The 16,258-nt window shown below is 32.8% G+C and overlaps 1 protein-coding gene across 1 annotated transcript; it reads left to right on the forward strand.

The window, feature by feature from the left end:
• The first annotated feature begins 1,246 nt into the window (after window positions 1-1,246).
• LOC114400196 (cationic amino acid transporter 4, vacuolar-like) lies at window positions 1,247-8,849 on the forward strand. Its single transcript, XM_028362527.1, has 14 exons — window positions 1,247-1,622; window positions 2,370-2,571; window positions 2,809-2,893; window positions 3,797-3,937; window positions 4,025-4,143; window positions 4,234-4,330; window positions 4,861-5,033; window positions 5,131-5,197; window positions 6,154-6,312; window positions 6,416-6,665; window positions 7,196-7,304; window positions 7,556-7,668; window positions 8,226-8,301; window positions 8,391-8,849. Exons 1-14 carry the CDS (start codon window positions 1,460-1,462, stop codon window positions 8,545-8,547), a joined length of 1,911 nt encoding a protein of 636 aa, XP_028218328.1. The 5' UTR covers window positions 1,247-1,459; the 3' UTR covers window positions 8,548-8,849.
• Window positions 8,850-16,258: the final 7,409 nt, after the last annotated feature.

A 16,258-nucleotide genomic window follows, 5' to 3' on the forward strand; every position in this document is an offset into this window, starting at 1 on the left:
TCTTTTTAAAGATTAAATTATATATTCAAAATTTAAACTCAAAAATTATTATTTAATACAAATAATTCTATGTTAGCTACTCATTGGTTGTTTGACTTTTTTTTTTTTTTACCAAAATGAGTAATTTGGTAAAAGTATTTATTAATATGGATCTTTTATAAAACTATTTATCTATAAGGATATTTTTGTCAATTAGGATTTATGAGATGTCACTTTGAGTGATGTATTGTATTTTTTGTTTGTCCTAGCCAGAGACATCGTTGGATTGACTCATTTTCTTTTTTATGATATTTTGTGGTAGAAGAAATGTCATTTTATGAGTAGCCAACATGAGACTTTACCTTGATATGCTTCATCCTTGTATGAAAAATAAGTATTTTTGGTCAAGTCGACTCTAAAAAAGAGAATTAATAAATACTTGTTTAATGATTAAATTTCATGTCATCATTTTGACTCAAAACATCTGTGTTTGATTTGATTGTTCTTATTTTTTGTTATTGATCTCACTAATTTTTTAAATTTAAAAAATTAGTGATATCTTTTATATTTATTAGAGAAAGTACAAAAATATCTTCCTAAATGAAACAAATTGTAAATAATTTTTGATTTATTTGTTATTTTCATTTTGAGTTTATATATATATATATATATATATGTGTTCCCTGATGAAAAAAAATGTCACATTATTGTTTGTTATTTTTATGATTTTATATGGAAAATGATGATAAAATTTTATAAAATCCTAAAATTAAGAAATATGATAAAAAACGATAATTTTATAGTTATTAATAACAATGAATAAGTTTAAAATGCAAATATAAATAAATCAACCATAAAATTTTCTTTTAAAAAATAAATATATTTAGTGTCAGTTTTTCTTTTTAGAATCGGTTTGTCCAACACTAAATATCTATTTTTACAATTTTTTTTTAAAAAACACAAGATCCAAGTGGTACCTCCAGCATTTTATGTAACAAATATCACATAAGACAGTTAAATAATTTTGTAAAACACACCCACTTTAGTAATTAATTTTATGAAATAACCCAGTAAAAAATTCTCGATTGTTCTATATATTATTTATTCATATATTATTGTCAATAATTTTTTAACTATTTATCATCAATTTGCGTAGTTATCCGAAACAGAATGTTGTTAATAATAAAATTCAAAGGGGACAAAAAATCTATTGGTGCAGTGTTTATTTTATAATATATTAGCAGGCAGCCAGGTACACAATCATTTATATATTTACAATATTTCTTAGTTCGCACCATTGCAACACGCAAGTGTTGTTGCTGATTCAGTTCGATCCAGTCTTGTCTCTTTATCTCTGCAGAACCTAAAGGGTGGTTTTTTCCGGGCACCAAAATTTGTGGGGTTCATCAAAGTTCGCTCCTTTCTGCAAAATAAATTTGGCCCAAAAGTATAATCAATACTTTGTATTTCATTTTGGATAATGATTGTGGAGGACGAAAATTGTGGTGTTGGTTCTGGGGGAGGAGGAAGATGGTTGCGGGGTTTTGGAAGCTTGATTAGGAGGAAGCAAGTTGATTCTGTTCATGTCAGGAGACATGGTCAATTGGCTAGGAAGTTGTCAGCTGTTGATCTCGTTGGAATTGGTAACTACTGTTCTATTTCTATACCACGGCTTCCAAAAAAGAAGGAAAAAAATTAAACTAGTAATTGTGATTGAATGAATTAAGTGGATGTTCGGTATATATGATGTTGTAGTGTGTGCTTCTGTCTGTTAGACTGTTATGACTTACTACTTATGAACCAATGATTTTGCTTTTATCTTTTTTATTCTTTATATTTTTTATAAAGTTAATGCAGCTAGCCCGTATCAAAAATTTAGTTTTGCCCTTCATGATGATTTTGGTGAATAAACCATCAATTTCGTCCTTGAAGTATCACTCCCTCTTCTTAATAGTCCATAAGTAATAGAAGTATTTAAGTAACCCCTAAAGTCCTGAAATTGGTGTATTTTATTAGGGACAAATTTGAAAGGTTTTTTAATATTTGGAGGATTTCTTAACATGATTTGCAATTCTTTTGGGACTACTTGAGTAGTTTGTTTGCTTGTTTGTTTTTTAAGGAACATTCTAGACAGAGGGTAGGGTAATTAAGGATAAAATTGATGCTTTACTTGATTTTTGTTTATTATCAAGAAACATTGTGGCCTAGTTATCATGACATGTGCAATTGCCAACTTTTAACTTATGCAGAATGGCATGTATGATCCATGTGTCTGACCTTACCTAGTGGGATAAGGCTTTGTTGTTGTAGTAGTGTATGTTTGTTGGCTTTAGCTTCTTTTTCCCGAACATTTACATTCCTAAAGGTAATTGACTGTTCTTGAAAATCAGGGGTTGGAGCTACCATAGGAGCTGGAGTGTATATTCTCATTGGAACAGTTGCTAGAGAGCAAGCAGGACCAGCACTTGTGATATCACTTCTCATTGCTGGAATAGCTGCTGGACTGTCAGCTTTTTGCTATGCTGAGCTTGCATGTCGGTGTCCGTCTGCGGGGAGTGCTTATCATTATACATACATATGCATTGGAGAAGGGTAAGATACAATTTTGGCTATTTTGGAACAAAACTTAATTTATAATGGTTAATTGAATTCAACCACTCATGAGTGTTGAAGAAATATTTTGTCAAGTTATCAACATTAACAGAAGTACAAAACAACTATGTAATGCTTATTCTGCAGCCAACTGATACTGCGAATGGTTATGTTTTGTTTATTTGTTTCTGATCATTGTCAGTGAATTAGTGATTTAAACATTGCTATTGATCTCAGGATTGCTTGGTTGGTCGGTTGGTCTCTGATTCTAGAATATACAATTGGTGCTTCGGCTGTTGCTCGTGGCATAACCCCAAATCTGGTGCGTTATATTGTTTTTGCCTTTTTTATTAAACTTGAATCTTTGCATTCTTTTTCATTTTCATTGCACCTTTATAATTGGGAATGTACAAAAGGAGTAATTACAAGTTCTGGGTATTGGTTGACATGGGTATCCTGAATGTATTTTCACTTGGTCTACTAGATTTGCAAACTTAATGTGTGATCTGCTTGGAGTTTTAACACATGATCTTAGTAACAAGGTAGAAAAGGTGATTCTGAGAATCAACAACACTAAATGTTTGGGTTACTTGTTTTTATTTTTATTTTTTATGCTGACTCCAGTGAATAATGAAATGGATTCAGCTGACCTTGTGTAAAGTGATGAGTTCTGTCAAATATTAAGATTTTATATTATTAAGGGACTTCCGAGTACTCAGTTTATATCATTCCTCCTCAAAAATGCTGGGCAGAAACAGTGGACAAAGCATAGGCCCACTGATTATTTGTGCTGGAATTTAATTTAACAGTGAGAACTTGTACTGGCGGGATGATTTCAAGTTTGATGCAATGTTAGAGAATTACTTACATAAAAGGTTAAGCTGTTTTGTAAGGTTTTAGAAATGACTTTATGTATGTATGCGTTGATGCAAAGTTGTATTTAGGAGATTTCTTTTGCTGTTCCTTTTATTGTTAACTCTGTTTATTTTTGAGTTGTTTTGAGTCACACCTAACTATGCTCCTTTGTCATTGTTTAAATAAATAAAAGAAATCTGCTTTCGTTGCTTCATGTGCCAAAACCATGTTTTCCTTTAGGGAGGCTCAATTTTTTCTAATTGGTGACATATATAGTTTATCCAATAAGCACAACATACTTAACAATTTGGTTTTCTATTGCTTAACAAAAAAAATGGTTTTCTATTAATTCTGTTCTTGCTTATTGCAGGCCTTGTTTTTCGGTGGAGAGGACAACCTACCTTCATTTTTGGCTCGACATACCTTACCAGGTCTTGAAATTGTGGTTGATCCATGTGCAGCTGCATTAATTCTTCTTGTTACCCTACTCCTGTGCCTTGGAATCAAGGAGGTATGACTTCTCAAATAAAATACTTACACAAACACCACTTTTCTTTTCTTTTTTACTTATCTATTTTTCCTAACATTAATGTTTCAGAGTTCAATGGCACAATCCATTGTGACAACAGTAAACGTCTGTGTCATGCTTTTCATCATTTTAGTTGGTGGATATCTAGGCTTCAAGTCTGGATGGGTTGGATATGAACTCTCCAGCGGGTAATGGGTGTGTTTGTGTCTGCATTGTTCAGTTCATGATCTATAACATACCTTTTGTGATATTTGCTGAAATTTCTCTTTTTATCTCAGGTATTTTCCTTATGGAGTGAATGGGATGTTTGCTGGGTCTGCGATAGTTTTCTTTTCATACATTGGTTTTGATTCAGTGAGCAGTACAGCTGAGGAGGTAAATATTCATTGGGGGAACTGACCTTTTAAATCATGACTTATTTGTGTCAGCAGAAACTAAATGCAAAGCACATCAAATAAGAACACATGAATTGCTATTTGCTGAAGAATGCATTTAGTATTTTGAATAAAAACCTGACTGTTACTGTGAAACAATTTCATTACTCTAGTCAGTGTTAGACTGGAGTATTCCTTTGAAGCTGTCACATTCTAATAACACAATGGTCACTGGCGTTGCTTTTTTTTTTTTTTTTTTTGTTCCTTTGCTTCTAAAAGTTTATACACACACACACACTTGTGAATGGCTACTTGTTGATCTTTCTATGGAACACTAACAAAATGAGAATAAAATTATTTCTAGAAGATCTATATCTATTTCTTTTCATGTGTTATGGATATATCAATATTTCTCTGTCTAGTAGCTTGAGTATCTCAAAGGCATCATGGCCTTGAATTTGTTTTTTATAGTGAATAACATTATTTGCTTGATGATTCTTTTGCAAAGGTTTTTGTTTTGTCATCATGCAGGTAAAAAATCCTCAACGAGACTTGCCAATTGGCATATCAACCGCGTTAACTATATGTTGCGTTCTGTATATGCTTGTAGCAGCAGTTATTGTTGGCTTAGTACCATATTATGAGTTGAACCCTGATACCCCAATCTCCTCAGCATTTTCTAGCTATGGGATGCAATGGGCAGTGTAAGGTTTGCTGTGGCCCACTATTTAATTGTTTAGGCTACAAATATATGGATGTCTCTTGAATATTATGCTTCAAGCTCCATTTTACCTCTGACAGGTATATAATAACAACTGGAGCTGTTACTGCTCTTTTTGCCAGTTTGCTGGGTTCTGTGCTTCCTCAGGTACATAGACAAGTGTATAAGATTTAATTTATTTATTTAGCATCAGTGTTGATCATTTTACTTAGTTATGGTTGTTAGATTTTGGTTTTGAATTTTCATGACTTTTCAACTTCATTTAAACCCTAATTTTTTTTACTCATTTATCTTATTCTCATTTTGTTAGTACAATAATGGAAAGCTTCCTATGCCTCTTTTAATCCTTGTAGAGTAATTTTATCCTCTTGTTTAGCAATTTGATTTACCTGTTGCCTTCTTCACATATTAAAAATATTGGAAATAACTTTTAAAATCATCACTTTGCTATATATATAAAATGCTGTTGATCCATTTACTCTTTTTCATTTTTTTCAAAAAAAAATTCTGACACTATCCCTGCTTATTGGGAAACAAATTAATCCTCAGTAGAGTAATTCAAGGGTTTTTTTATTTTTTTACTTCATATCATACTATTTTTCTCATTTTCTCAAAACAAATTTTTGACACAAATTTCTACTCAAGGAAATATAGATCATTTTTTGACTTGCAAAAGCATGACTCAATTCAAATGCATTTCTCGTCTACCTTGCTGGTAGTTGAAATGTATGTCAGTATCTTTTGTGTTGTTTCTCAGATTTAGTCTTTGTTACAAATTGTGTGACTTCCATATGCTTAGTGTGTGCTCCAAAAGTTTAGGAATGACATGGCATCAATTTATTTTGAAACTCTAAAAGTCACCATTTCTTTATTTTTATGTATAGTTTTTTCTGCTTTTACTAGAATATGTCTAATTTTGCAATCCTATAGTGTCAGCATGTATAGCAACTAATAGAGGTATCTTTTAGTTGACTCCTGAATATCATGTATAAATCTGTATATACATGTGTCTGTGAATTAGATATGCTAGATATATCATAGTTATTATAAGTTGTCTCTTGCACATGATAAATGTATCTTTCCATTGGATATATGTTTTGCAGCCACGCGTCTTTATGGCAATGGCTAGGGATGGTTTATTGCCTCATTTCTTCTCAGACATCCATAAAGGCACACAGATTCCTTTGAAAAGCACTATTGTCACTGGTGTCTTTGCAGCTACTCTTGCATTCTTTATGGACGTTTCTCAATTAGCAGGGATGGTGAGTTAAGTTGTAAAATAAAGACAGTAACTAGGCATATGCATCTTTCTTATAATATTATAAACATAAATTTGTTGTTATATTCATTGCTTTGAGAATACAGGTTAGTGTGGGAACACTGCTTGCATTTACCACTGTTGCAGTTTCAGTTTTGATAATCAGATATGTTCCACCTGATGAGGTACCCATTCCATCTTCACTTCTAACATCTGTTGATCCATTATTGAGGCAATCTAGTGGTGATATTGGGGAAGATGGGTCCGTAAGTCCAGTAGATCCTGCTAGTTATTGTGAGAATAGTCACCTAGAGGCTCTGCTTGGGCATCCTTTAATCATAAAAGAAGTGACCAAAGGTAATTATTGTTTGAATCTTCTGTCCTTCTTTTGGAATGAATTTTAAAGAAAATTTATAGGGTGGATGTATCTGCATTTCTTTTGTATGTAGATAAAAGACACCTTTTATTGGTTTATGATTGCCTGTCTAAATTAGTTAGGCTGAATAGAACATTGACAGAAATAATCTACCAATGCTCCTGAATCATTTGAGACAATGATGGTCTGTAATTGTGGACCACCCAACTTGATGGTTTGGTCCCTTTGGGGATTTTCTCATTGGCTCAAAAGAGTATCTTGAAAGGCCAATGAAGAACAGCCTACTAATGCTAACATTTTGTTGAAGTTTTTTTTTAACTATCTTCTCTCTCTTAAACTTGTAAATTTTAAAATTTTATTTACATAGAACATGCCTAGTTTCAACCTATGTAATGAATTTTCTGTGAAAAAGTTTTGGTATATATTTGGTTTCTTTGTATCAACCTCTGCCTCCATTTTCTATGATGTACTAATTTAATTAAGAAACTTGGGTTTGGAGTTGTTTGAACAGATGAACAGAATGAGAAAGCTAGGCGGAAACTTGCTTCATGGACCATAGCCCTTCTATGTATAGGCATTCTCATAGTTACCAGTGCGGCTTCAGCTGACTGGTGTCCCAGGTCTGTCTACTTTGACAACCCTCACTATTTTTGAAGTTGTGGATGGTCAATGGTGTTGTTTTCAGGAATGCTTTTCAACTGAATATGGCTCTGCAATTGCTATTTTAGGTTGATTTCTATTCAATAAGTATAAAATCACACTGTATACATTTTGGAAAAAAAAAATGGTTCGAGTTAGCAATTTGATTGTCTTCAAATTCATCAGTTGTGCTTTATCCTTACTTCAGTTCTCTTTTGGTGATGCTATTCAGGATTTTGCGCTTAACGTTGTGCGGAATGGGTGGTATTCTTCTTTTGTGCAGTACAATTGTACTGGCCTGCGTAAAGCAAGATGATACTAGGCACAGCTTTGGACACTCAGGAGGTATGTGCAGTAGATAAGTCTATGGTCTTGTTTGAATAAACTTCTCCATAAACACTCATAAGAGAAGAAAATAAGAAGACAAATGAATTGAGCTTCCCTCATAAGTTAAAATTAACTTGTGCACTTTAGCTTTTTGGAGAAGTAAGATGAGAGAACTTCTATAAAAGTTAAGTGCAGAAGTTGATTTTAACTTGTAGGAGAAATTCAATTCATTTTACCTTCTTATTTTCTTCTCTGTGTGCTTATGGAAAAGTTTATCCAAGTAAAGCCTAAATATCTAAGCCCATCACACTTTGATGGATTGATTAAACTCATTTTAGAATGAACCACAAATGATGTAGCTAGTTCTTATTTAGAAGTTTCCTCTCTGACAGCTAATAATTACCTAATCTGCAAGTATCAACAAAATAATGATTAAATTATTTTATTGAGTTTTCATCATTACAAACTTGCTATCCAGTGTATTTTGAATACTAGTTGATTGCATTTCTTCTCTTAATGTCATACAAGATTTGGTTAAAATCTTTTCCAATGGTTTTGATACCGTGTATTTTCAGGTTTTGCCTGCCCATTTGTTCCATTCTTACCTGCTGCATGTATTCTTATAAACACCTACTTACTAATCGATCTTGGGTGAGAAATCTCTTGACAACCATGCCTCCTTTTTTGTGTCACGCATGACATGAGTACCAACTTCTAATCACTCGTATATTGTGTTTCAGAGTTGCTACATGGCTGCGAGTTTCGGTATGGATGTTGATAGGAGTACTTGTATACTTGTTCTATGGCCGCACTCACAGCTCACTGTTGCATGCAATCTATGTTCCCTCAGCATATGCTGATGAAATCCATCGATCTCAAGCAAGTCATCTTGCCTAGTATTTGCACGGCAGCTACCAAAGTTACCACACTTCAGGTCTATATCCATTTGTTACATAATTGTGACATATTACATTACATGGCTTACACCAATTTGTAAATATCCTATTCTAAACCAATGCTTTCTTTCCGCTATCAGACGGATGATTACTATGATTATTTATTTGTTTATTTAAACAAGTGGCCATAACCGGATGAGTCCATCCTTTTACAAACTTCTCCCTATGAGGCATTAACCATGTATAGTAAACATACTCACGAAATACTAAACAACATGCGCACAGGTTTATAAAAGTTTTCAAGCATTGCTCATACAATTGTTCATCAGAAAGATTGCATTAACCTTGCCCCAATATCAATAATAGTGTTTATCAGTATAAAATCGAAAATGGGGCGTGGCCAAGTGGTAAGGCAACGGGTTTTGGTCCCGCATATTTGGAGGTTAAGCATCCATCACAGTCTCCCACTCTTCTGTTTAAAAAAAACAAAAAAATAGAGGCACTTCACATAATGATAAAATTTTATAGTAGCCACATTCCTATTATATTATTAATATAATAATATTATTAATGTTGATATCTTAAATTTTATATTATATGACAAAATATGATTTTAGCCTTGTAAATTTTTTAAGGTTCGAATATGGTTTCTAAAAAATATAGCCTTAAGGTATAAGAGTGACAATATATTATAAACGTGACGTCATTTTAATTAAGTGTAGCTTAGGAAGACAAAAAATAAGAGTGATTGAAAATGAGTGAAAATAAATAATGAGGAATGACAAATTTGACGATAGATGTTTCCTAAAATTATAGTATGACAAATAAACTAATATTTGAGATTTTGTTTTAAAAAAATAATTCACAGAATTTATTTGATTATTAATAAAATGAATTTTTGTTAATTAAATTATTTTTAATCTACATTTTTCCATTTGTTTATATCAATAATTATCCAATATTATACGGAATACTAAACAATTAATATATTTTATAAAAAAAATAAGTGATAAATGATTCTTATTCATATTTTAAAGTTTAAGCGGGTCAATATTAGCTGTATTAAGATGTTACCATTAGTCACTCCTAAAATTATTTCGGGCCCCTACTTAGAGGGGAAATGTTCATCCTACCCCATTTTGAATTGCTAACCCCTCCTTCTTTTCCCTAATCCCTACGTGACACCCTTTTCTCCTTTCTATGTGACACTCAGAAAGGAATTGTGATTTTTGTTGTGTACTGGCAAATAGGGTGAGGATAGGTCAGGCCGGTCTATAAGGGCCTACAACCTGACCTACATAAAGTCTGGTCTGGACTAGCCTATTTAATTAAAATGTTAGGCTCAGACTTTTTTAAAAACCTATTAAATTAAATAAAACATGCTTAGGCTTATATATATATATATATATATATATATATATATATATATATATATATATATATATATATATATATATATATATTATTTTTTGGATACCAATATATATTTATATTATATTTTGGGTACAATTAATATATATTTTTTAAACTAGCAGACTTTGATTATACGTCTCCATAACTTTCATTCATATTATCAAGTAAGACTTTAATTGTAATTTAGGTGTGAGTCATGTGCCCCTTTATATATTCCTCATTAGGCTTTCCTGTTAACGTTTTCTTTTCCTATTAAGTTTCCTTTTCCTTTTAACGTTCCTATTCCAGAGCAAACAAAAATCATATCCTTTTTACTTCAAGCTTTGATAGAGGTAAAACTTTAAAATCTTACCATTTTTTCTTGCATCTACTTATTCCTTTAACATTTTTTATTTCATCTTCTCTTTACCTTCTCTTTTTCATGCATATATTCTTTCTTCGTGGTGAAAGCCTACTAGCGCTTCTCCTCCTTTTTCATCAAGGAATATTAAAGATTTAATGTGAAGAAGATTTTTAAAAAGGCTATCAGGCTAGACTTTTAAAAAGGTCAGGCTGAGCCAAAATAAAAGCCTTTGATAAGCTATAGGTCAGGCTCAGGCCTCAAAATTTCATCGTAGGCTAGGCTCAGGCCTTTTAAAGCCTAGCCTGGTCTGGTCTATCCCCATCCCTACTGACAAAACACAAACACAGAGTCGAGATTGTATTGAGGGTTTTGTTAGATCACACAACGAAATCGAGATTTCGTTATGTATTTTGTCAAAGTACAAAATGGAATCACGATTCTATTTTGGTTATTAAAGTTTTTTTATTGTTATTATTTCTAGTAATTAATTTTTTGTTATTTTTTATTAACAATTTAATTGTTTTTCCTTTAATTTTTTATGGCTCGGACCAAACATATTTCATACATGATTGAATGCAATCTCTCTCATGAGGGCCTGAGCATCAAAGATTGACTGCGTCAGCACATGAACATTGACATTTGTCCACAGAGTCAAAGCCTAAGCCTGAGGCACATGCATCTGACAAGACATTAGACTTTCATTTGGAGGAGGTCCGATTGATTTGTCTTTGATATGATCTTACAGGGACCATTGCGTTGATCATGTATGGATCCAACAGTCGTGGCTAGGGATGAAGCTAGTCAGACACAGTGACCAAGTCACACCACTCCCCACTAAGCCGACTGTGAGGGTTATCAGCCCTAGCTACGACGCGGTATCCTATTGCAAATAATGGCTTTATGAATGCCCTTGTGGAGAGGTGGCACCATAGACCTAGTCCTTCCACCTATCTGTTGGAGAGGTGACTATCACTTTGAATGACATGTCATTTCTCTTACACAGCTTGTTTATGACAGGCAAGCCCATTGATCATGTCCTCTCTTCCTTCTTGTTGGAGAGGTGACCATCACTCTGGATGATGTCATGTCTCTTGCATAGCCTGTGACAAGCAGACCCATTGATCATGTCCCCTCCACCTTCACTAAAGAGACCGTGAAGATTTTGCTTATAACTTGCCTTGGCATTTCGATAGAGGAAGAGGCTATAGTGATGACCACCGCAAGTGCCAACGTTAGGTTGACGTGACTGGCAGCCTATATCACTGGTACGTCCAGTCAAGATTATACATGTGGGCTGCCACAACTTATCTTTTGAACTTGGTCGACATCACGATATTTGTTAGCAAGTCCTTGACTCACGTCCACGTCACCTACCTCATCTACCTCAGCAACCTAGATGACTGCCACCCTGGGGAGTCATTGCACTAGCGTACCCATATGACCATCTCTCCTAAGTGAGCCAATACACCAGCAAGTAGGCTGGAGGTTACATGACATTAGTCATGGTAAGTTAGTAATTATTTAATTATGATTATTTGTATTTCTATTTTCTTTATTACTATACTTAATTTGTTTGACAATGTTTTTTACAGTGGTTATTTCGAGCCAAGGATCAATCCTCTAGATGACTCGGTAGCAAGTAAATGGAAGCCAACACAAGGCACAAGGCAGGCTCATCTGATCGAGGGGAAGCTAGATGATCTCCAGATGAATGTTGTGACACCATCTACCCCATACATATATGCATTAATAATAAAGAGAATAAAAATTCAAATATTAATTAAAAGTATTTAAAACATTTTTTTAAATACAAGCCTTTCAAAAGGGTAAAAGGCTCACATTCACCTTTCTAACATCATAATAAAACTTGTCTAAATAAATAATAAATTCACTTTGGCTCAAAACAAGGTCGTCCAAAACTTCATACAATTAATATATAACTTATATCTTAATGTCACATCCTATCAGAGCATTGTGTTCTCATGTCCTCTAACATGAGGTTCTTCATAGTCATCCACCTATTCATCTGTTCCCACGAACACAAGGTTCGAGATCGTCACAGGATCCAAACACAAATAGCACATTGGAAGTGAGTTATCACATTCATAACTAATGAAGAGTAACGATACAACATGTAGGTATAAATATCATAAAAATAAAATAAAACTTACTTAAACATAGCTCATATCATTTCACCACTTTGTCATCCAACATCACATCATCACACAATACATTTCATTCATTTTCACAACATTCACGTACTCAAGGATCAAAACACAATGTTATCAAATTAATCAATATCGATCAATACACAAGAGTTATGCAACATATACACTAAGACTCAATCCTATATGCAATGTGGTACTATGTCAGTAAAAAACCACGTCAGGCACCTAGGAGTACATGACAAGACAAACCACACACTAGCAAGTCAGGTCACTCTCACTAGGTAAGATCATAGGGAGACCAGTCAGGGTCACGGTGTTTTGCGAGAATGCTCCAACCATATGAGATCAACATAGGCTTAAAGGAGCACTCAAATCGGGTGACCCCCAAGGCCTACACTCCGAAGAGTCCGTCATGGTCTCTCCCTCCTGATTCAGGTCTAACCCAGAAAATATTTTAGCACACAGACTCTATCTATGAAATGTACAAAACACATGACTCCTCAATTGTTCTCAAATAGTTTATCTCATCGTCCTTAAAGGGTCTTAGCATTAACTCATCGCCTTTAAAGGAACTTAACATTAACTCGTCACCCTTAAAGGGTCTTAGCATTAACTCGTTGCCCTTAAAGGGACTTAGCATTAACTCGTCGCCCTTAAAGAGACTTAACATTAACTCGTCGCTCTTAAAGGGACTTAGCATTAACTCTTCGCCCTTAAAGGAACTTATAATCGTGTGATTGTACAATTCATAGTTCACAACTCAATGCACACAACATCTCAATCACATACATGCATAATTCATCACATACACTCGATCTCAATCACAATGGTATAATCTCAATTAACACGTTATCACACCTCATGAATCATATACACTTTACATATGAACTATGCAATACACACAACTACTCAATGATTTTCAAAATCATTTTAACTCGTCAGGTTTCCACAATGGATCCCATCACAATACCCGTCGCCCTTAAAGGGTCTTACAATTGTGTAATTGCACAGTTCATAGCTCATAGCTCAATACACACATCTCAATACACATCTATTTCACCATTAATGACAGGTTCAAATTATCACATACTCAAATTTGAATCACCATTTCATAATCTCAATATAACAATTTATACAAAAAGTTTATCACAACATGGGGAGTAAAACCCCTCAAATAATTTCACATAAACCAAAATCAATTAATCAAAATCATAAATATAAAAAAAATAAAAAACCACAAGATCACTCTATTTTATCAATCAATTTGCATCAGGACATCAATAATGTATTTATAATAATAAAGAAAAAATTATAATTTAATAAACTTCCCAAAATAAACACAATTTAATTTTCTAAGGATTACTACACATGTTCATTCTAACCCTAATTGTGATAAACTCATCCCTTACTTCTAAGCGGGCTCACGTGTCTTTCGACAGCAATAGCGGCATCTCTAGCAAGTTCCTGAGATTCCTTAATTTTTTTCTCTAATTGCTCTGATAGTATTCCCAAACGTCAGAGAGAAGAAGGGATTGAAACCTCCATTTTATACTATCTTCGTGCGATTCTGTTTTCTCTTTCCATGAATAATATTTAGAAAATCCCAACGGTGAAGGTGTGCGAAATTGAATCAAGAACCATATATTAAAATTTTATGACAATCCAACGGTTAATGAATCCGGGATCATAGTTTTACCGAGACAGTTTTGGGTTTCAGCGGGAAAAAAGGCTACGATGCGAAGTGTATTTCTCTTAGCTACAATATGATTTAGAAATTCCCAACGGTGAAAATGCTCAGAGTTGAGTTTCAAACCAGGTGCTTAAATTTCATGATGATCCAACGGTGAATTAGTCTGAGATCGTCATTTGTTTAAGATAAGTTTGGTGGTTTGCGAAAAAAAAGAGGATTTTGGGAGGAGAGGAGAGAAAAACGCAAATGAAGGGAAAATGAGGCATCGTCGGTTAGAAAATTGACCTAACATATAAGATTTATACCTAGGGTGCTCATAGCTTATCATTTACTCCATTTATTTATTTTTATTATTTTATATAAAGGAACTCTATTCTATTTCCTATCAAATGAATAAATCAAATATATATATTTTTCAAAGCATTATTTTATTACAACTATTTTTTATTTATTTAATTATAAAAACCTCACCGTTCTCTAAAACTTTATTTATTTATACTAAAAAAACTTCTTAATTTATTTACGAAAAATAAGATGTTACAAATGTTGTCGTCTAGTGTCTTTATGAAAGCCACAGGGTGTCAGACCTTTCCCCCAGTAGGCCTTTTTCTCTGGCTTCATCAGGTGCAATACGGACATGTGGTCTTATCTTCCAGATAGGGTGCTGAGGCAATTTGGTTATGTTCAGCACATCCAACGCCATCCACCGTAGCATCTCATGTATGAGGCTTTTGATATGGTGTGGGTAAAAACTGGTTCGTAACAGAATCATGATTCCATAGGGAGGATGTTTTTCAAATTAAAAAAATCTCAATCCCTTGATAAGGGCCAAGAACAATTATCATGGAGCCAATAATAACTCATGCAATTATGAAAGAAAATGATGGATGCCAATCCCACATAAGTCCATAATCTATAGTCAACAACTAGCCTACCAGGATCCTCCATTGAAGAGAAACAAAAATAAATAAATGGGTAACCTAATTAATTAATTATTGAAGCTCAACATGTTGATCTTTTTACTTAATTTCTTTTAACCTAATTAATTAATTAATGCATGTTAATCATATTGTCTAATCATCATAAGAGAAAATGTATTTATCTTATTAATTTACACTACATTTGGACTAAAATATAATTAAACAAAAAAAATATGTGTAATATACAAAATATAAATAAATTTTAAGTAATTCTCTTATTTAATGATATTATCTATAACATGCTCTTCATTTAATTAGAGTTTTATTTTAAATAACTTTCTCTTTTTTATCTTATGCAATTAAATGCAAGGATACTTTAGGAAATAATTTAATTTTTTATCGAGACCATCATGTTAACTAATTTTCTTAAAGAGAGATATTTTGTGCTTATATTTTAATCGAGAGGGAGTAACTTTAATTGTAAAATAATTAAAGGTATGTTATTAAAAAAAATAATACCAAATAATTTGAAAAGAATGTTATAAAATACAAGTATTTTTTTTAAAAATGAATTAAATATAAAGACGGAGTAGCATAAAATATGCTTATGAAAAAAAAACATAAAATAGACTACTTAGATCAATATAAAATTGTATTAACTCAAATCGTATCATTTATAAAAATAAAAAGAAAATATACATAACATTATTACCATATATCTAAAATTTTCCGTTACATTTGTTTCGATAAACTTTTCTAGAAGCAAGTTGAAAAAAATTAAAATAAATTTCTCTAAGTTAAATTAACTTTTATATTAATTAATTTTTAAAAACTCTCATCTTTTCTTTCACAACAAAATTTATAATGTTGAAAATGAAATAATGCTACTACTTTATTAGACAAAAGCATCAAGCAACGTGACCACGTAACGAGACATAAATAGCACATTGCTATATATAATCGTCCCTATTTACAAACCGGACTGTGTGTAATGGGGGTAACAGGCGTCAGCATTTATAGCATTTAGCACACATTTACCGCCATCAATCAATCGTCTTTGCCAATTCTTGTTCTTGATCTTGACATTGGTCACCAACCATCATCCTCATCATATCTTCACAATAATTTCTCAAGATTTAAAATATAATAATGACACACAAGCAAACACACAATCTGGA

Source organism: Glycine soja, chromosome 19 (assembly GCF_004193775.1).
Source record: "Glycine soja cultivar W05 chromosome 19, ASM419377v2, whole genome shotgun sequence".
NCBI classification, from domain to species: Eukaryota; Viridiplantae; Streptophyta; class Magnoliopsida; order Fabales; family Fabaceae; genus Glycine; species Glycine soja.